This window comes from Oncorhynchus clarkii, chromosome 12 (genome assembly GCF_045791955.1).
Source record: "Oncorhynchus clarkii lewisi isolate Uvic-CL-2024 chromosome 12, UVic_Ocla_1.0, whole genome shotgun sequence".
Taxonomy (NCBI): Eukaryota; Metazoa; Chordata; class Actinopteri; order Salmoniformes; family Salmonidae; genus Oncorhynchus; species Oncorhynchus clarkii.
Genome location: NC_092158.1, coordinates 83,005,134 through 83,022,351, shown reverse-complemented (window position 1 = coordinate 83,022,351; position 17,218 = coordinate 83,005,134). Strand labels below are relative to the sequence as shown.

Genomic DNA, 17,218 nt, shown 5'->3' with positions numbered 1-17,218 from the left:
AAATGGCAGTCTACACAGACGACTATTGAAAACATTTGCGGGGCTTTCTCGAACTTGTCGCGTGTCTTTTTTCGTACAGGGATGTGGATGGATTCTATTGGTTCAAATAAGGCAACAAACCACTAGATTCTGCCATTGAAACAGACGGACTAGAGAATGGGCGGGGCTTCTACTCCAGAGACACGGCTACACGTGTCGAAGACAAATTTGACAACATTGAAATGCACCACCACATTTTAGCATTGTTCAATAATCATGACTGAACCCATTCACAATTGGTTTAATGTCCATTTAATGTTAGTGTCTACTGTTAAACTAAAAACATGTTTAAACAACTTCAATGCTTAAAACATTACATTTTACAGGAAAGTAATGGAAGAACACCTACATATTGGTGATACAATGTCATTTTACATCACAAAACAGTAAGGTAAATCTTATCCGAAGCTCGGGGAAAGGACAACTATGTTGAAATGATTCAGACTACCTTTACATCAGAAGAGAGCAGAGGTTCATGCTCATGCATGACACAACATGCATTTCAAACTGATATAGGAACAGCCACTATATTGCCATAAACATTGCTCATCCTCAACCTGAGCAAGGGATAGGTCAAGTCACAAAGTACTCACTAGGTATACTCACAAACCAACTGTAAAAACATTCTACTAGGCCCTAAATATGGGAAATGTCTATCATAATGAACAATTACTTGACAGATTCAAAAACAATACATTCACCCCCATCAATGGGACAAGAGAATACAAAGACAAGATCCAAATTCATGATAAACATTGGGACTCAAAAACGGACATACCCCGTTCCATCTTTTGTCTTGCCCATTCACCCTCTGAATGGACACACACAATCCATGTATCAAGGCTTAACAATCCTTCTCCTACCCTTCATCTACACATTTGAAGTGGATTTAACAAGTGACATCAATAAGAGATCATGGCTTTCACCTGGATAGTCTATTATGTTTTGTATACCTCATGTATATGAATACATTATAAGAAAAAATTGAGACATTTTGCAATAAATTGAATACCTGATTTCCCACCAAAATGTCTGAACAATATCTGATTTGATAAAAAAAACTTTTAAACATTTTGCCGACCCTTGCTAACTTATGGGAATGTTAAATAGACATATGGAATTCTAATGAGCACTTAGGTATTGTGAACAAAAGTTCCATGAACTATATTTTGGGGAAGTGATCCGGAAGCCAAATGTTTTGTTCAGTTATGATCTCCTGCATGGTGTTGATGAAGCTGCCTTCCAATACCACATTTGATGTTGCATCCATACTGTATGTGTATTTTCTTACAGGTTTGTGTGATGGCAACAATGGACATAATCCTAAATGTTTGAAGCAAAGATTGTTAAACTATATGAATGTAATTATTTTTTAATGCAAAATTAATGTGTCATAGGCCTACTAAGCTAAATCTCCATGATGAGTTGAGCACTTAGAAATGGTAGATGTAGCTAGCTAGTATACTGACAGAGTCAGTACAATTCAGACATGCACTATTGACAACTGACTGAGGCCCAATTAACTTGTTCTTCAACTTTCAGTTCAAATGTTCATGAGAATACATAGGTATTGTAAAGGGAGATTAATAATCAGGGTATGAATAACATATTTACTCTTTGGAGTGCCCACATACATATGGGATATGGTAGTAACCTTAGGTGCAAGACGCACTGGTTTGTGTCAAGAACTGGAACACTGCTGGGTTTTTCACGCCCAAAAGTTTCCTTTGTGTATCAAATAGGGTCCACCACCCAAAGGACATCCAGCAAACTTGACACCTGTGGGAATCATTCGCGCCGACATGGGCCAGTATTCCTGAGGAACGCTTTGAACACCTTGAAGAGTCCATGCCCCGATGGGGGGGGGGGGGGGGGGGGGAGTTGATGTACATTTTCTTTTGTGCATCTTTAAATATTTATTTTGTGATAAAAAAGGATCATTATATGTGCCTCAGTTGCATACCAATACATTTATATAAAAGGGTAGAAACAGGGCCACAATCAAAAACGCATTTAAAACGCATGTAGATCCCACCGATCAATGCATTTAAAATCAAAACGCATGGCTCTAGATCCCACTGATCATTGCATTTAAAATCAAAACGCATGGCTCTAGATCCCACTGATCATTGCATTTAAAATCAAAACGCATGGCTCTAGATCACACCGATCAATGCATTTAAAATCAAAACGCATGGCTCTAGATCACACCGATCAATGCATTTAAAATCAAAACGCATGGCTCTAGATCACACCGATCAATGCATTTAAAATCAAAACGCATGGCTCTAGATCACACCGATCAATGCATTTAAAATCAAAACGCATGGCTCTAGATCCCACTGATCATTGCATTTAAAATCAAAACGCATGGCTCTAGATCACACCGATCAATGCATTTAAAATCAAAACGCATGGCTCTAGATCACACCGATCAATGCATTTAAAATCAAAACGCATGGCTCTAGATCACACCGATCAATGCATTTAAAATCAAAACGCATGGCTCTAGATCACACCGATCAATGCATTTAAAATCAAAACGCATGGCTCTAGATCACACCGATCAATGCATTTAAAATCAAAAGGCATGGCTCGAGATCACACCGATCAATGCATTTAAAATCAAAACGCATGGCTCTAGATCACACCTATCAATGCATTTAAAATCAAAACGCATGGCTCTAGATCACACCGATCAATGCATTTAAAATCAAAACGCATGGCTCTAGATCACACCGATCAATGCATTTAAAATCAAAACGCATGGCTCTAGATCACACCGATCAATGCATTTAAAATCAAAACGCATGGCTCTAGATCACACCGATCAATGCATTTAAAATCAAAACGCATGGCTCTAGATCCCACTGATCATTGCATTCTTTACATTGTTGAGATCATACATAATATCACTGTAGTCCGAGTGTTCCTTTTCTGAAGTTGCTTTTATTTTAGCGCATCAAATGTGTAAATACTTACACTGCATTAAATCATTAATTTGTTTAAATAAACACTTGCTTAACAGAATAATGGAATAGATCAATAGAATTAGTGCTTCAATCTAGTTGACATTGGTAAAGTTCTCGGTCATCTTTCGCGGAGCAAAGACATTTTAGGGACCGGGGAGAAAATACAATAACGCAACAAAAAAAATATTAAAGGAAAGATTTTCTGTCCAAATGACATCAGTTTGACCGGCTGTATGGGGTAAAGCTGTGAAAACGACCCAACGTGTTTCTGATAAGATTTCAGTTCGGTTTTGATGCATTTTTTATGTGGTTGAAATACTATCAGCTTTTATGATGAAGACAGCACCTCTACAGATGGTATCTGAGCATGGCATTCTCTCAAGATGCATTAATAAATCATCTTTCTCCACTCCTGTTCCAAATGTAACCCTACATTTAGTGTATGATTTTACTGCAAGGAATGCTTAATTCTGCAGGAGTTATTATTAAGGCTGTGTGAGAGGTTATAGACCTACAAGTCAGTGCCCAGATTTCACAGTTCCCTTGACATGCCATAGGCCTATTTGAAGTTCCGTCTGCTATCATCCTCTTTTCCCCCCTTCACCAAATCGTTTCCAAACATGACTTTTCTGGCCCTCCCTTCTCTTTGTTTTCAACTCTCCTGTCGTAGCTTTTGTCTTATTGAATTAAAACAATGTCCTTTTTGCCTCTGTGGATTGATAACTTTTTCTGCCTGTTCCCAAAAGTATTACTTGGCGATTGGCTGTGGGCTATTTGGCGTGCCTACAGTTAAGCCCTGCAGATTAGGTTTATGCACTAATACCAGATAGCCGAAAATAATGAAAGATGAACCACAATGTAGCCTTCATAAATTGCACAATAATTACACATTTATGGATTTTTTTAAAGGTATTATTTCTCTTTATTCAACCAGCCTGCCACCCGCCACACAATATTTAATGACTCTAAACCCATCCACCCCACAGATATAACCGCGGGGACTGCGGGTTATGAGTCAACCCGGGCATCACTAATTAGTACATCTCTGACTCCAAGCTCTAACTATAACAAATCTAAGGGTATCAGAGCAAGGCCAAGTTGTGTAGAATAAAAGTGTCACACAAACATTTGTACAACTTATTTATCCCCCCTAACCAAGGGGGCAAGTGACTATCAATGTACCCAGAGCAGCAAGTCCCTCTGAGAATCAGGATAGAACACCAATGACAGATTTGATCCTGATCCCACAGAGAACCCACTGTAGAGGTCTCTCTTTTTGTTGATCTTAGTTGAATAGATCTGGAGGCTTGTCATAACAGTCTCTGACAAGGTGGTGGCAGCCATCTTGATTTAATCTATTAGGATAAATCCATCCACATTAGTCTGAAAACAACCCCATCTCCACAGTCACATGGTGGTTGTGTCCTGGAGGGGTCCACTCATGTAGCCCCCAACCGAATGCCCAACTGTCTGGTAGGGGGCAGAGCCTTGACCTGAGCAGCCTGTGACAGGCGAGACTGACAGGCCGCGGAACAGGAGGTCCATTGAGGGCAGCAAGGGCTTGAGCAGACTGACAGGGCAGAAGGCAGAGCCTCCATGGGGAGTGAAATTCACCTTGTTGGGGTCAGGGCAGGATACCTGGAGGAGAGGCTCTCTCTGACAGGGAGACCTGGGGTTGAGGGACAGAAAGAGAGACGATTAGCCCAAATAATTTCTAATTACACAAAGTCTCTGTGTGTTTCAATACTCACATAGCCTCTTCACACACTACACGTACTCGCTCACAGCCTTCAGGGGGCTCCCTCTGGAAGGAGTAGGTCTTGTTGGGACGAGGGGAGGAGGAGGGCTGCAACAGGGAGGGGTCCAGAACAACTGGAGAGGGGCACACGGTCTCACAGTCCACAGGGTCTACACAGAGGGGGAAAAAATGATTTAAAAAAAGGTACACTACGTTATTTAAGTCATTCAAGTCTAACAAACCATCCATTTACTCACCTGGCTCTCCCATGGGGCAGGGAGACTGAGATGGGGAGAGAAGAGCTGGGTTCAGGGAACAGGGAGACTCAGATGGAGAGAGCAATGCAGAGTCGAACGAGGCAGGGGAGGGTTCACTCTGGGTACCACTGCTGCACCTCTGGGCAGGAACTGGGGCTCTGTGGCCATCTGGGACATCCAGGATCTAACAGGTGAACAGGGAGAGTGTAGGTACAGTGAGGCTATGGGACACTGGCCATTGGAGAGAAATAAGAGCTAATTTGCTGTCACTAGAGGGATCCAGTGGCTCCATAGAGGGTTGAGATCATGGATCTAAGCCAGCCGGTACCCAAGCAGATAGGCTGTATTTAAACATGCTCACCTTGTGCTGGTCCTCAGGTGTCTCTGACACAAAGACCCCCTCCAGCTCCAGGTTCAGACCTTCCACACTGCGCCGCAGCCGAGGGGCCAACCTGCTCAGGGGCACCGTCTGGGGGGGAGGGGGCCACCAAGGACACATGAAAATGGAGCAAAGGAGTGTGTATGCTCTCATCTTATCTGTTCCACACAAAGGGGCTTGAGTGTGAGGGTATGTACCAAAGGCCATGTAGCTAGGCGTATGAGTACGAGTGTATTCCTGTCAATGTGCATTCCTGTCATAGCGTGGCGATGGTGCAACCAGGCAGCTTGATGACACCAGCTCCTAAGAAAAGCAGTGCTGTTTTTCTAGCCCTGTTGCTAACGTCTCTCTACTCTGCCTGAGAAACTCAGGAGGCCAACCATCAGTGTTCTGTGTCAGTGAATACTCCGAACACCTCCTGGGTCCCACTGTCTGCATACATGATCTTACGTTACAGTCATCCAGGGGACATTCAAATTCAAAAATAACATTTTAAATTCAAGTAAACAAGTTGCAGTATAAATAAGGACGGGTTCAGAGTACAGATCAAATCCACAGTATTATGGGGAGGGCTGTATAGGACGTACCTGTGTAGCGCCTGGCACATGGCCTCCAGGTAGGGGGTGGTGGGGACGCTCATATCCCCCAGAGGGAGGGGCGTGTCGGGAACGCTTCTGCAGCTGGTGCTTGAGCTTAACCACCTGAGGCCAAGTCATAGAGGGAAAAGGACTTCAGAGGAAAGAGGACTACTTCGTCTTTCAGAGGAAAGAATGAGGGGAGGAATAATTCAACAGGGAGAGAGGGGTGTGACTGGCCGAGTCTCTGCAGACAACAGGAGAGGAAAATAGTCCCATCTCTGAGATTTACTGGTGTATTGTGAGAATGATGTTTGATTGACAAGCTCCTGGTTAAAGGACCTTTTTTAGTAAACATTTACATTCAAAGAAAGTACTCACATCCCTCAAGTGTTCAGCGCTGCCCCATGATGCTGAGCGTTTGTGTCCGCCAACACTTCTTCTTCCCCGAGTCTCCTCTGCCCAGGAGCTGGGAGTCTATGGAAGGAGCAGGGTTGTTATTGTAACCAGCCATATGTTGTTTATACAACTCTACACACAATACACACTTTCTGAAAAACTAAACTGACTTGAAAATAGTTTTTTGCTGTGGAAACTTTGCAGATTGGATTGGAGTCAGACAGGATTATGTTCTTGTCGATCATTTAACGACACAACTGGTAACTTTATCTACGAGTTCTAAGATTGACCTTTCAGTAGAACATTACAGAGCGGTGAACCCGTTTTGCTCTTCTCTCGCTGTACAATTGAAACCTATGGAAGTGAAACATCACCCGAGCTACATGATTTGACTAGAGTACAGAAGTGGTGCCCTACAGCTGTCAGGCACACCTGCCAGCTACACAGCTGTGCAGAGGCAGACAGGCAGGCGAGGAGTAAACCACTGTTGCTGACAACACGCCCTACAAATGAGTAAAACAAAAACCACAGCAATGCAAATACACAAGGGACACACGTCAGCTACAGCAGCACAGACACAGTTTAACATTAGTACACAAAACATGTAGACTGACAGCTGTATTCACACAGAATAGGAGACCGCCACAGAGTTTGGGTAATCAACATGGTGACATCCTGTGCTGTCCCTCCTTCATTCATCACAACTGAGCTCCATGTCTTCACATGCAAGAGGAGGAGGAAGAAGAGAGGACAGTGGAGAGTTCCTACCGACATAGGCCCCGCTCCTCTAATGCCCACAAGCCCTGGGGTGAGCGTTGCTGGCAGACGGGAGGATGTGGGTGTGTGGCGGTCTATCTGCTGAGCTGCCCTCCCTCGTCTCCACACTCCTGCTTCACACACAGCCTGGACAGGATCCTCTTGCTGATGGCCAATTTCTCCTCAACATAAATTCATTTTTTCCTGTTCTGCCTCCCCCTAACTTAGCTATTTTCTCTGGGCCTCCTCTCCTCCAAATGCAGGTTCCTCTCCAGGTCACGTTTCCCCAAAATGCAGTCTTCTCTCTGGGTCTAGTCTCCTAGAGCTCTCAGTCCTCTCACAGAGTTCCACACTGATGTCATGACGCACAGTAGTGTAACAGTGTCGGTCCCGGGCTATAAATGACAAAACCTTGACGCCATCTTCCGCCCTATCTGGTGGAGCCGTGGTCAGACATCGTGGCTAAATGTGTCACGGAGGGACAGTCAGTTACCCAACCCTGTCAGTGTAGTGTTACTGCTCCCTACACTCTCCCCCCCCCCCCCCCCCCCCCGGTCAAAAGGTGATGGAATGTTCTGGGTGTCTAACGCTTTGAATGCCAGTTCAGCCTCGTGTTTTATTTGATGTAGATTTACTTTTAAATATTATATGAATATGAACCTGTTACCCAATCTAAACAATTTGTAGTATCTCTTTAGTTTGTGTGTTTGTGGCAGAAGGGAACTCCCCCAAATCCACAAGAAGCTGGTTGAATGGGAAAATGTGCCAGTTTCATTACTGAAGAAAGGAGATAATGGCAGACAAGGGCAGGGGGTTTGTTCAGTATAAACTGTGTCAAAATTGAGGGTACAGTGGTGGAGTGTGGTTAGGTTAGCCCAGGCTTTGTGCACTAGATGGGGGGTGGATACAGGGGGGGGGGGGGGGGGGGGGGGGGGCAGGGGTAGGTTGAAGTTGAAGAGACAGTAGAGGGGGGGGCACAGGGGTAGGTTGAGGTTGGAGACAGTAGGAGGGGGGGGCAGGGGTAGGTTGAGGTTGAAGAGACAGTGGGGGGGGGGGGGGGGGGGGGGTAGGTAGGTTGAGGTTGAAGAGACAGTAGAGGGGGGGCAGGGGTAGGTTGAAGAGACAGCAGAGGGGGGGGCACAGGGGTAGGTTGAGGTTGAAGAGACAGTAGAGGGGGGGGGCAGGGGTAGGTTGAGTTTGAAGAGACAGTAGAGGGGGGGGCACAGGGGTAGGTTGAGGTTGAAGAGACAGTAGAGGGGGGGCACAGGGGTAGGTTGAGGTTGAAGAGACAGTAGATGGGGGGCAGGGGTAGGTTGAGGTTGAAGAGAGTGGGGGGGGGGGGGGGGGGTAGGTAGGTTACAGTTGAAGAGACAGTAGAGGGGGGGGCAGGGGTAGGTTGAGGTTGAAGAGACAGTAGAGGGGGGGCAGGGGTAGGTTGAAGAGACAGTAGAGGGGGGGCAGGGGTAGGTTGAGGTTGAAGAGACAGTAGAGGGGGGGGCAAGGGTAGGTTGAGGTTGAAGAGACAGTAGGGGGGGGGGGTAGGTAGGTTGAGGTTGAAGAGACAGTAGAGGGGCGGGGGCAGGGGTAGGTTGAGGTTGAAGAGACAGTAGATGGGGGAGGGCACAGGGGTAGGTTGAAGTTGAAGAGACAGTAGATGGGGGGGCAGGGGTAGGTTGAGGTTGAAGAGACAGTAGGGGGGGGGGGGGTAGGTAGGTTGAGGTTGAAGAGACAGTAGAGGGGCGGGGGCAGGGGTAGGTTGAGGTTGAAGAGACAGTAGATGGGGGAGGGCACAGGGGTAGGTTGAAGTTGAAGAGACAGTAGATGGGGGGGCAGGGGTAGGTTGAGGTTGGAGACAGTAGAGGGGGGGGGGCAGGGGTAGGTTGAGCTGGTGCTGCAGGTGTCTAGCAGTTCCATTCTGAAGCTGAGGAGCAGTGGAAGGCAGCCAACTGGAAATAGTTGTTTTGTTCTCTTCATCCTCTGCTGTCTCCTCAACCTACCCCTGCCCCCCCTCTGCTGTCTCCTCAACCTACCCCTGCCCCCCCCTACTCTCTTCAACCTCAACCTACCCCCCCCCCCACTGTCTCTTCAACCTCAACCTACCCCTGCCCCCCCCCTACTCTCTTCAACCTCAACCTACCTACCCCCCCCCCCCCCCCCCACTGTCTCTTCAACCTCAACCTACCCCTGCCCCCCCTCTACTGTCTCTTCAACCTCAACCTACCCCTGCCCCCCCCCTACTCTCTTCAACCTCAACCTACCTACCCCCCCCCCCACTGTCTCTTCAACCTCAACCTACCCCTGCCCACCCTCTACTGTCTCTTCAACCTCAACCTACCCCTGCCACCCCCCTACTCTCTTCAACCTCAACCTACCTACCCCCCCCCCTTTCTGTCTCTTCAACCTCAACCTACCCCTGCCCACCCTCTACTGTCTCTTCAACCTCAACCTACCCCTGCCCCCCCCCCTACTCTCTTCAACCTCAACCTACCCCTGCCCACCCTCTACTGTCTCTCCAACCTCAACCTACCCCTGCCCCTCCCCCCCCTCTACTGTCTCTTCAACTTACCCCTGTGCCCTCCCCCATCTACTGTCTCGTCAACCTCAACCTACCCCTGTGCCCCCCCATCTACTGTCTCTTCAACCTCAACCTACCCCTGCCCCCCCCTCTACTGTCTCTTCAACCTCAACCTACCTACCCCCCCCCCACACTGTCTCTTCAACCTCAACCTACCCCTGCCCCCCCCCCCTACTCTCTTCAACCTCAACCTACCCCTGTGCCCCCCCTCTACTGTCTCTTCAACCTCAACCTACCCCTGTGCCCCCCCTCTACTGTCTCTTCAACCTCAACCTACCCCTGCCCCCCCCCCTCTACTGTCTCTTCAACCTCAACCTACCCCTGCCCCCCGCCTCTACTGTCTCTTCAACCTCAACCTACCCCTGCAGGGGGGGGGGCAGGGGTAGGTTGAGGTTGAAGAGACAGTAGAAGGGGGGGCAGGGGTAGGTTGAGGTTGAAGAGACAGTAGAGGGGGGGGGAGTAGGTAGGTTGAGGTTGAAGAGACAGTAGAGGGGGGGCAGGGGTAGGTTGAGGTTGAAGAGACAGAAAGGGGGGGGGGTAGGTAGGTTGAGGTTGAAGAGAGTAGGGGGGGGGCAGGGGTAGGTTGAGGTTGAAGAGACAGTAGAGGGTGGGCAGGGGTAGGTTGAGGTTGAAGAGACAGTGGGGGGGTAGGTAGGTTGAGGTTGAAGAGAGTAGGGGGGGGGCAGGGGTAGGTTGAGGTTGAAGAGACAGTAGATGGGGGAGGGCACAGGGGTAGGTTGAAGTTGAAGAGACAGTAGATGGGGGGGCAGGGGTAGGTTGAGGTTGGAGACAGTAGAGGGGGGGGGCAGGGGTAGGTTGAGCTGGTGCTGCAGGTGTCTAGCAGTTCCATTCTGAAGCTGAGGAGCAGTGGAAGGCAGCCAACTGGAAATAGTTGTTTTGTTCTCTTCATCCTCTGCTGTCTCCTCAACCTACCCCTGCCCCCCCTCTGCTGTCTCCTCAACCTACCCCTGCCCCCCCCCTACTCTCTTCAACCTCAACCTACCCCCCCCCCACTGTCTCTTCAACCTCAACCTACCCCTGCCCCCCCCCACTCTCTTCAACCTCAACCTACCTACCCCCCCCCCCCCCACTGTCTCTTCAACCTCAACCTACCCCTGCCCACCCTCTACTGTCTCTTCAACCTCAACCTACCCCTGCCACCCCCCTACTCTCTTCAACCTCAACCTACCTACCCCCCCCCCCTTTCTGTCTCTTCAACCTCAACCTACCCCTGCCCACCCTCTACTGTCTCTTCAACCTCAACCTACCCCTGCCCCCCCCCCTACTCTCTTCAACCTCAACCTACCTACCCCCCCCCTTTCTGTCTCTTCAACCTCAACCTACCCCTTCCCCCCCCCACTGTCTCTTCAACCTCAACCTACCCCTGCCCCCCCTCTACTGTCTCTTCAACCTCAACCTACCCCTGCCCCCCCCCTACTCTCTCTTCAACCTCAACCTACCTACCCCCCCCCCACTGTCTCTTCAACCTCAACCTACCCCTGCCCACCCTCTACTGTCTCTTCAACCTCAACCTACCCCTGCCACCCCCCTACTCTCTTCAACCTCAACCTACCTACCCCCCCCCCCTTTCTGTCTCTTCAACCTCAACCTACCCCTGCCCACCCTCTACTGTCTCTTCAACCTCAACCTACCCCTGCCCCCCCCCCTACTCTCTTCAACCTCAACCTACCTACCCCCCCCCTTTCTGTCTCTTCAACCTCAACCTACCCCTGCCCCCCTTCACTGTCTCTTCAACCTCAACCTACCCCTGCCCCCCCCTCTACTGTCTCCAACCTCAACCTACCCCTGCCCCTCCCCCCCCTCTACTGTCTCTTCAACTTACCCCTGTGCCCTCCCCCATCTACTGTCTCGTCAACCTCAACCTACCCCTGTGCCCCCCCATCTACTGTCTCTTCAACCTCAACCTACCCCTGCCCCCCCCTCTACTGTCTCTTCAACCTCAACCTACCTACCCCCCCCCCACACTGTCTCTTCAACCTCAACCTACCCCTGCCCCCCCCCCCTACTCTCTTCAACCTCAACCTACCCCTGTGCCCCCCCTCTACTGTCTCTTCAACCTCAACCTACCCCTGTGCCCCCCCTCTACTGTCTCTTCAACCTCAACCTACCCCTGCCCCCCCCCTCTACTGTCTCTTCAACCTCAACCTACCCCTGCCCCCCGCCTCTACTGTCTCTTCAACCTCAACCTACCCCTGCAGGGGGGGGGGCAGGGGTAGGTTGAGGTTGAAGAGACAGTAGAAGGGGGGGCAGGGGTAGGTTGAGGTTGAAGAGACAGTAGAGGGGGGGGGGGAGTAGGTAGGTTGAGGTTGAAGAGACAGTAGAGGGGGGGCAGGGGTAGGTTGAGGTTGAAGAGACAGAAGGGGGGGGGGGGTAGGTAGGTTGAGGTTGAAGAGAGTAGGGGGGGGGCAGGGGTAGGTTGAGGTTGAAGAGACAGTAGAGGGTGGGCAGGGGTAGGTTGAGGTTGAAGAGACAGTGGGGGGGTAGGTAGGTTGAGGTTGAAGAGAGTAGGGGGGGGGCAGGGGTAGGTTGAGGTTGAAGAGACAGTGGGGGGGGGGGGGGGGTAGGTTGAGGTTGAAGAGAGTAGGGGGGGGCAGGGGTAGGTTGAGGAGACAGCAGAGGGGGGGCAGGGGTAGGTTGAGGAGACAGCAGAGGATGAAGAGAACAAAACAACTATTTCCAGTTGGCTGCCTTCCACTGCTCCTCAGCTTCAGAATGGAACTGCTAGACACCTGCAGCACCAGCCTCAGATAGCCTCACTTGGTCTTTATATTACAGAATAGGACAACAGTGTTCATAACACACATTTTCATAGATTAAAAGTCTGGCCATTGTAAGCAACAACGGTGACAAATTGAATGGGGAGCTACAAATGGCTTTTAAGCAATATCAATATAGGCTTGACAAGAGTATATTCCTCTCGGTTTCAGATCTATAGGAGTTAATGGATGTTAATGTTAAATTCACATTTGGGCTGTGACTGAGTCCGGTGAGTTTACCTGTGTGGCCTTGTCATTGACACAGGTGACTCCTTGGCTCTCTGCCTCCTTGGGCCACCGGCCCTGCAGATATGGTCCAACAATTGTATCCAGGGACAGGGTGCGACGAATGGTCGGCTTTGGGGGGCGAGACTTGCTCCTGTCGCCTGAAGGAAACAGCCAAAAGACATCACATTTACTGATATGAAACGTGTCTGCTTTATACTGTGAGTGTGTGATTAGGTCAATATTTGTAACAGAAGACAGATGCTAATCTTGTATGGAGGGCTGTTTTGTGTGACGGTGCCCCAGTTTGACAGCATATTGGTCTGACAAACTCAATGCTCATCCTACTGGTGCAACGTAGTTGGAACAAACAGTCACATCATAAAGGAGGCTCAAAACTACTTTAGCACCAGCAGGAGTTCATAAAATGGCCTCCCCCGGACCCCACCTCCCCTCGTAGGGCTTGGTGAGCTCGTAGTACAAGTAGGTGTGCATTGTCAGCTCTTTGTAAGTCATCTCTGGCAGGTGTGAGCCAAGCCACTGAGCCTACAGCAAAGCCCTCCAAAGACATGTTGCACAAGACTGGCAACGATTCTACTCCTGAAACCTTTTCCCCAACACACACCACTTCCCAGGGCAAACAGGATGTATAAATAAACACCACAGAACAAGCACTCGAGTTACTGGTGCATCATTACAGTGTACTGTTGAAACACACTGTGGAATTACAGGCCATAAAACAAAGGTCCCTTAAAACCTCTATTGACATTGGCACATGAGAGGTTACAGAGGTAGGTAGTGTAATTAAATATTACACTCTTAAAACACCTTCAGAGAGTTCAGGGGCAATACAAATAATAATATTAACACTGACCATTTATCAAGGCCATTTTACTGATTAAAATAATCACGATATGTAGCGCATACTAAAGCTATGTGATGTTTGATAGTTGTCACCAAACCTGATGCGGTAAATAGAACATGTGCTTACTCTGGCTCTACCAAACAGCTCAAAGATACAGTGCGGGTAGGGTGGTCTACACGATGAGATTAAAATGGAAAAGAGCGAGAATATTTGTATTTGTCAAACGGCAGTCAAGCATCAATCATGTCACCAGAACAATACCCTCTATCTATTGGAATAGAGCATCAAGATCACAGTGCACTTTCATCACCCTGTGAAGTTCAGAACTTATTTCCTCTGTCGCCGAATAAACTGCATGGTTTCCCCCAGTAATAATAAGAGGACCACACACACCATATCATCTCGACTCCAAGTTCACTTCAATATGATGGTTATTCAGTGGAGGCTGGTGGGAGGAGCTATAGGAGGATGGGCTCATTGTAAAGGCTGTAACAGAATTAATGGAACGGAGTTATACATATGGTTTCTTTATATTTGATGTGTTTGATACTGTTCCATTTATACCATTCCAGTCTTTACAATGAGCCCATCTTCCTACAGCACCTCCCACCAGCCTCCACTGCAGTTATCATTTCTCACATAATACATTTTACTGACACAAAAAGATCCCACCATTTCGAAAGAACAAATAACCTGTCGGCATTTATAAAATTGTACCGAAACTACTTGTAGTGACTTATTGTTTATATGGTACCACTTTAGTCGCATTAATACTCTGGATGGAAACGTGGTTAATCAAATCATATTAGTCACATGAGCCGAATACAACAGGTGTAGACCTCACAGTGAAATGCTTACTTACAAGTCCTTAAATCAACAATGCAGTTTAAAAAAATATGAATAATAAATAAAAAGTAACAACTAATTAAAGAGCAGCAGTAAAATAACAATAGCGAGACTATATACAGGGGGCTACCGGTACAGAGTCAATTTGCGGGTGCGCCGGTTAGTCGAGGTAATATGTACATGTAGGTAGAGTTATTAAAGTGACTTTGCATAGATGATAACAACAGAGTAGCAACGGTGTAAGGGGGGGCAAATAGCCTGGGTAGCCATTTGATTAGATGTTCAGCAGTCTCATGGTTTGGGGGTAGAGGCTGTTTAGAAGCCTCATGGACCTAGACTTGCCGCTACGGTATCGCTTGCTGTGCGGTAGCAGAGAGAACAGTCCATAACTAGGCTGGCTGGAGTCTTCCTCTGACACCGCCTGGTATAGAGGTCCTGGATGGCAGGAAGCTTGGCCCCGGTGATGTACTGGGCCGTTCGCACTACCCTCTGTAGTGCCTTGCGGTCGGAGGCCGAGCAGATGCAATACCAGGCAGTGATGCTCTCGATAGTGCAGCTGTAGAACCTTTTGAGGATCTGAGGACCCATGTATCCTGAGGTGGAATAGATTTTGTTGTGCCCTCTTCACGACGGTCTTGGTGTGCTTGGACCATGTTAGTTTGTTAGCGATGTGGACACCAAGGAACTTGAAGCGCTCAACATGCTCCACTGCAGCCCCGTTGATGAGAATGGGGGCGTGCTCTGTCCTCATTTTCCTGTAGTGCACAATCATCTCCTTTGTCTTGATCACGTTGAGGGAGAGGTTGTTGTCCTGGCACCACACGGCCAGGTCTCTGACCACCTTCCTATAGGCCGTCTCATCGTTGTCAGTGATCAGGCCTACCATTGTTGTGTCATCGGCAAATTTAAATGGTGGTGTTGGAGTCGTGCCTAGTCATGCAGTCATGAGCTAACAGGGAGTACAGGAGTGGACTAAGCACGCACCCCTGAGTGGCCCCTATGCTGAGGATCAGCGTGGCGGATGTGTTGTTACCTACCCTTACCACCTAGTGGTGGCCCATCAGGAAGTCCAGGATCCAGTTGCAGAGGGAGGTGTTTAGTCCCAGGGTCCTTAGCTTATTGATGAGCTTTGAGGGCACTACGGTATTGAACGCTGAGCTGTGGTCAATGAATAGCATTCTCACATAGGTGTTCCTTTTACTGAGAACTCTTTATGATGCCATTCCAATAATTTGTGATGTTTTTTTATTACATGTATGTAACTGACAAAACTATTTATATGATGTTCCAGCTATATGGTGTAATAATGATTTGGAAAAAACATGACATTATTCTCAAATTAAGTAGCACATTTCTGCTTTTACAACACTTCCTTTTATAGGGTCCTACAGAGACCAACATCAAAACACATGCTTGAGCAGGGTGGGGGATGGTTGATGCATGGTGGAAATTAGGCTATATTCACTGTAAGTCGGTGGTCTGTTTAGAAAAATCGAGGCCAAAGGCACGTAAAATAGACCCATGTAGCTAAGCAGTAAGATACTATAACAGTTAATCATAATATATAGCCCACATACCCGTTAGACTAGTGCTAGACAGCAATAACAATGCAAACTCTAGCGACATTCCCACCATAGTGTAATATTTGGCACCAAAATTAGAATTTTTATTTACCAGTCTTGGAATCTTTGCAGCGCGGTTGTGCTTTGTTGTGAAGCTGGAATGGGACAGTGGCTCGAAGTGGTTGTAGACAAGGGGTGCCCCCCCGAGCCGCTTCACTTCTGCACGACATCCCCCCAAGTGCAAAATGAAGCAGCCGAAAACACTACGACTTCAACAGGCAATCGTATCAAAGCTCACAATCAGTAGTTTTAGCTACCTCTTCAGTTTAAATTAGCCAGTATTTCAATATTTATGATAAGTATCCAACATGGTTAGCTTCTTGCTAGCAGCCAGGCTTCTTTTGTGATGACCATGATTTCCTCCAACTTTTCTCTCGAACTAAAATAAATACATCTCAAAAATATTAGCCCTGCATTTAGTTCACAATAAAACTATTAAATGCCCAACCTGATCATCCGCCCTTGGCTATTATAACTTTACTTTATGTAAACTATCAGGCTCCACATTTGACAAAATATTGCCAAATCTTGTGTCTGAAACTGACAACAGCTCAACTAGCTAAATTCTCGTGTCCAATTTACTTACAAGTGGGCGAGGCGAATGACACATTCTTGATCTGGTTGGGTACTGAAAAATACGACTTAACTTTTATTGGTCATAAACTCCATCTATCTATCTATCAAGGGTCTGCCCTCGAAAGTCATAATGTTCCATCCCAGTTTATTAAATCTCAAACCAGCAGTGTACAACAGGGCTTCTCACTCCTATGCCTTTGCCCCCACAATACATTCCTCTTGAATGTTCAAACATTATGGATTAAACTCCTTATCAACACGGATTAAAAACATATAAAAGCAACATGCAACAATTTCAAAGGTTTTAGTTTGTTAGTTCATATAAGGAAATCTGTCAATTGAAATAAATAAATTAGGCCCTAATCAATTGATTTCTCATGACTGGGAATACAGATATGCATTCGTTGTTCACAGATACCTTAAAAAAGGGCAGGGTGTGGATCAGAAAACCAGTCAATATCTGGTGTGACCATTTCCCTCACACAGAGTGACACATCTCCTTCGCATATAATTGATCAGGCCTGTTACCCTACTCCTCTTCAATTTTTTTTTATGTTATTTTACCAGGTAAATTGACTGAGAACATGTTCTCATTTGCAGCAACGACCTGGGGAATA

General features: G+C 47.5%; 1 protein-coding gene across 1 annotated transcript; it reads right to left on the bottom strand.

Moving 5' to 3' along the window:
* Positions 1–3,909: 3,909 nt before the first annotated feature.
* LOC139421503 (protein FAM117A-like) lies at positions 3,910–16,605 on the bottom strand. Its single transcript, XM_071172462.1, has 8 exons — positions 16,078–16,605; positions 12,708–12,853; positions 6,342–6,437; positions 5,973–6,086; positions 5,368–5,475; positions 5,007–5,190; positions 4,763–4,919; positions 3,910–4,680 (listed from the first exon to the last, which is right to left on the bottom strand). The coding sequence occupies exons 1-8, from the start codon at positions 16,193–16,195 to the stop codon at positions 4,419–4,421; spliced, it is 1,185 nt and encodes a 394-aa protein (XP_071028563.1). The 5' UTR covers positions 16,196–16,605; the 3' UTR covers positions 3,910–4,418.
* Positions 16,606–17,218: the final 613 nt, after the last annotated feature.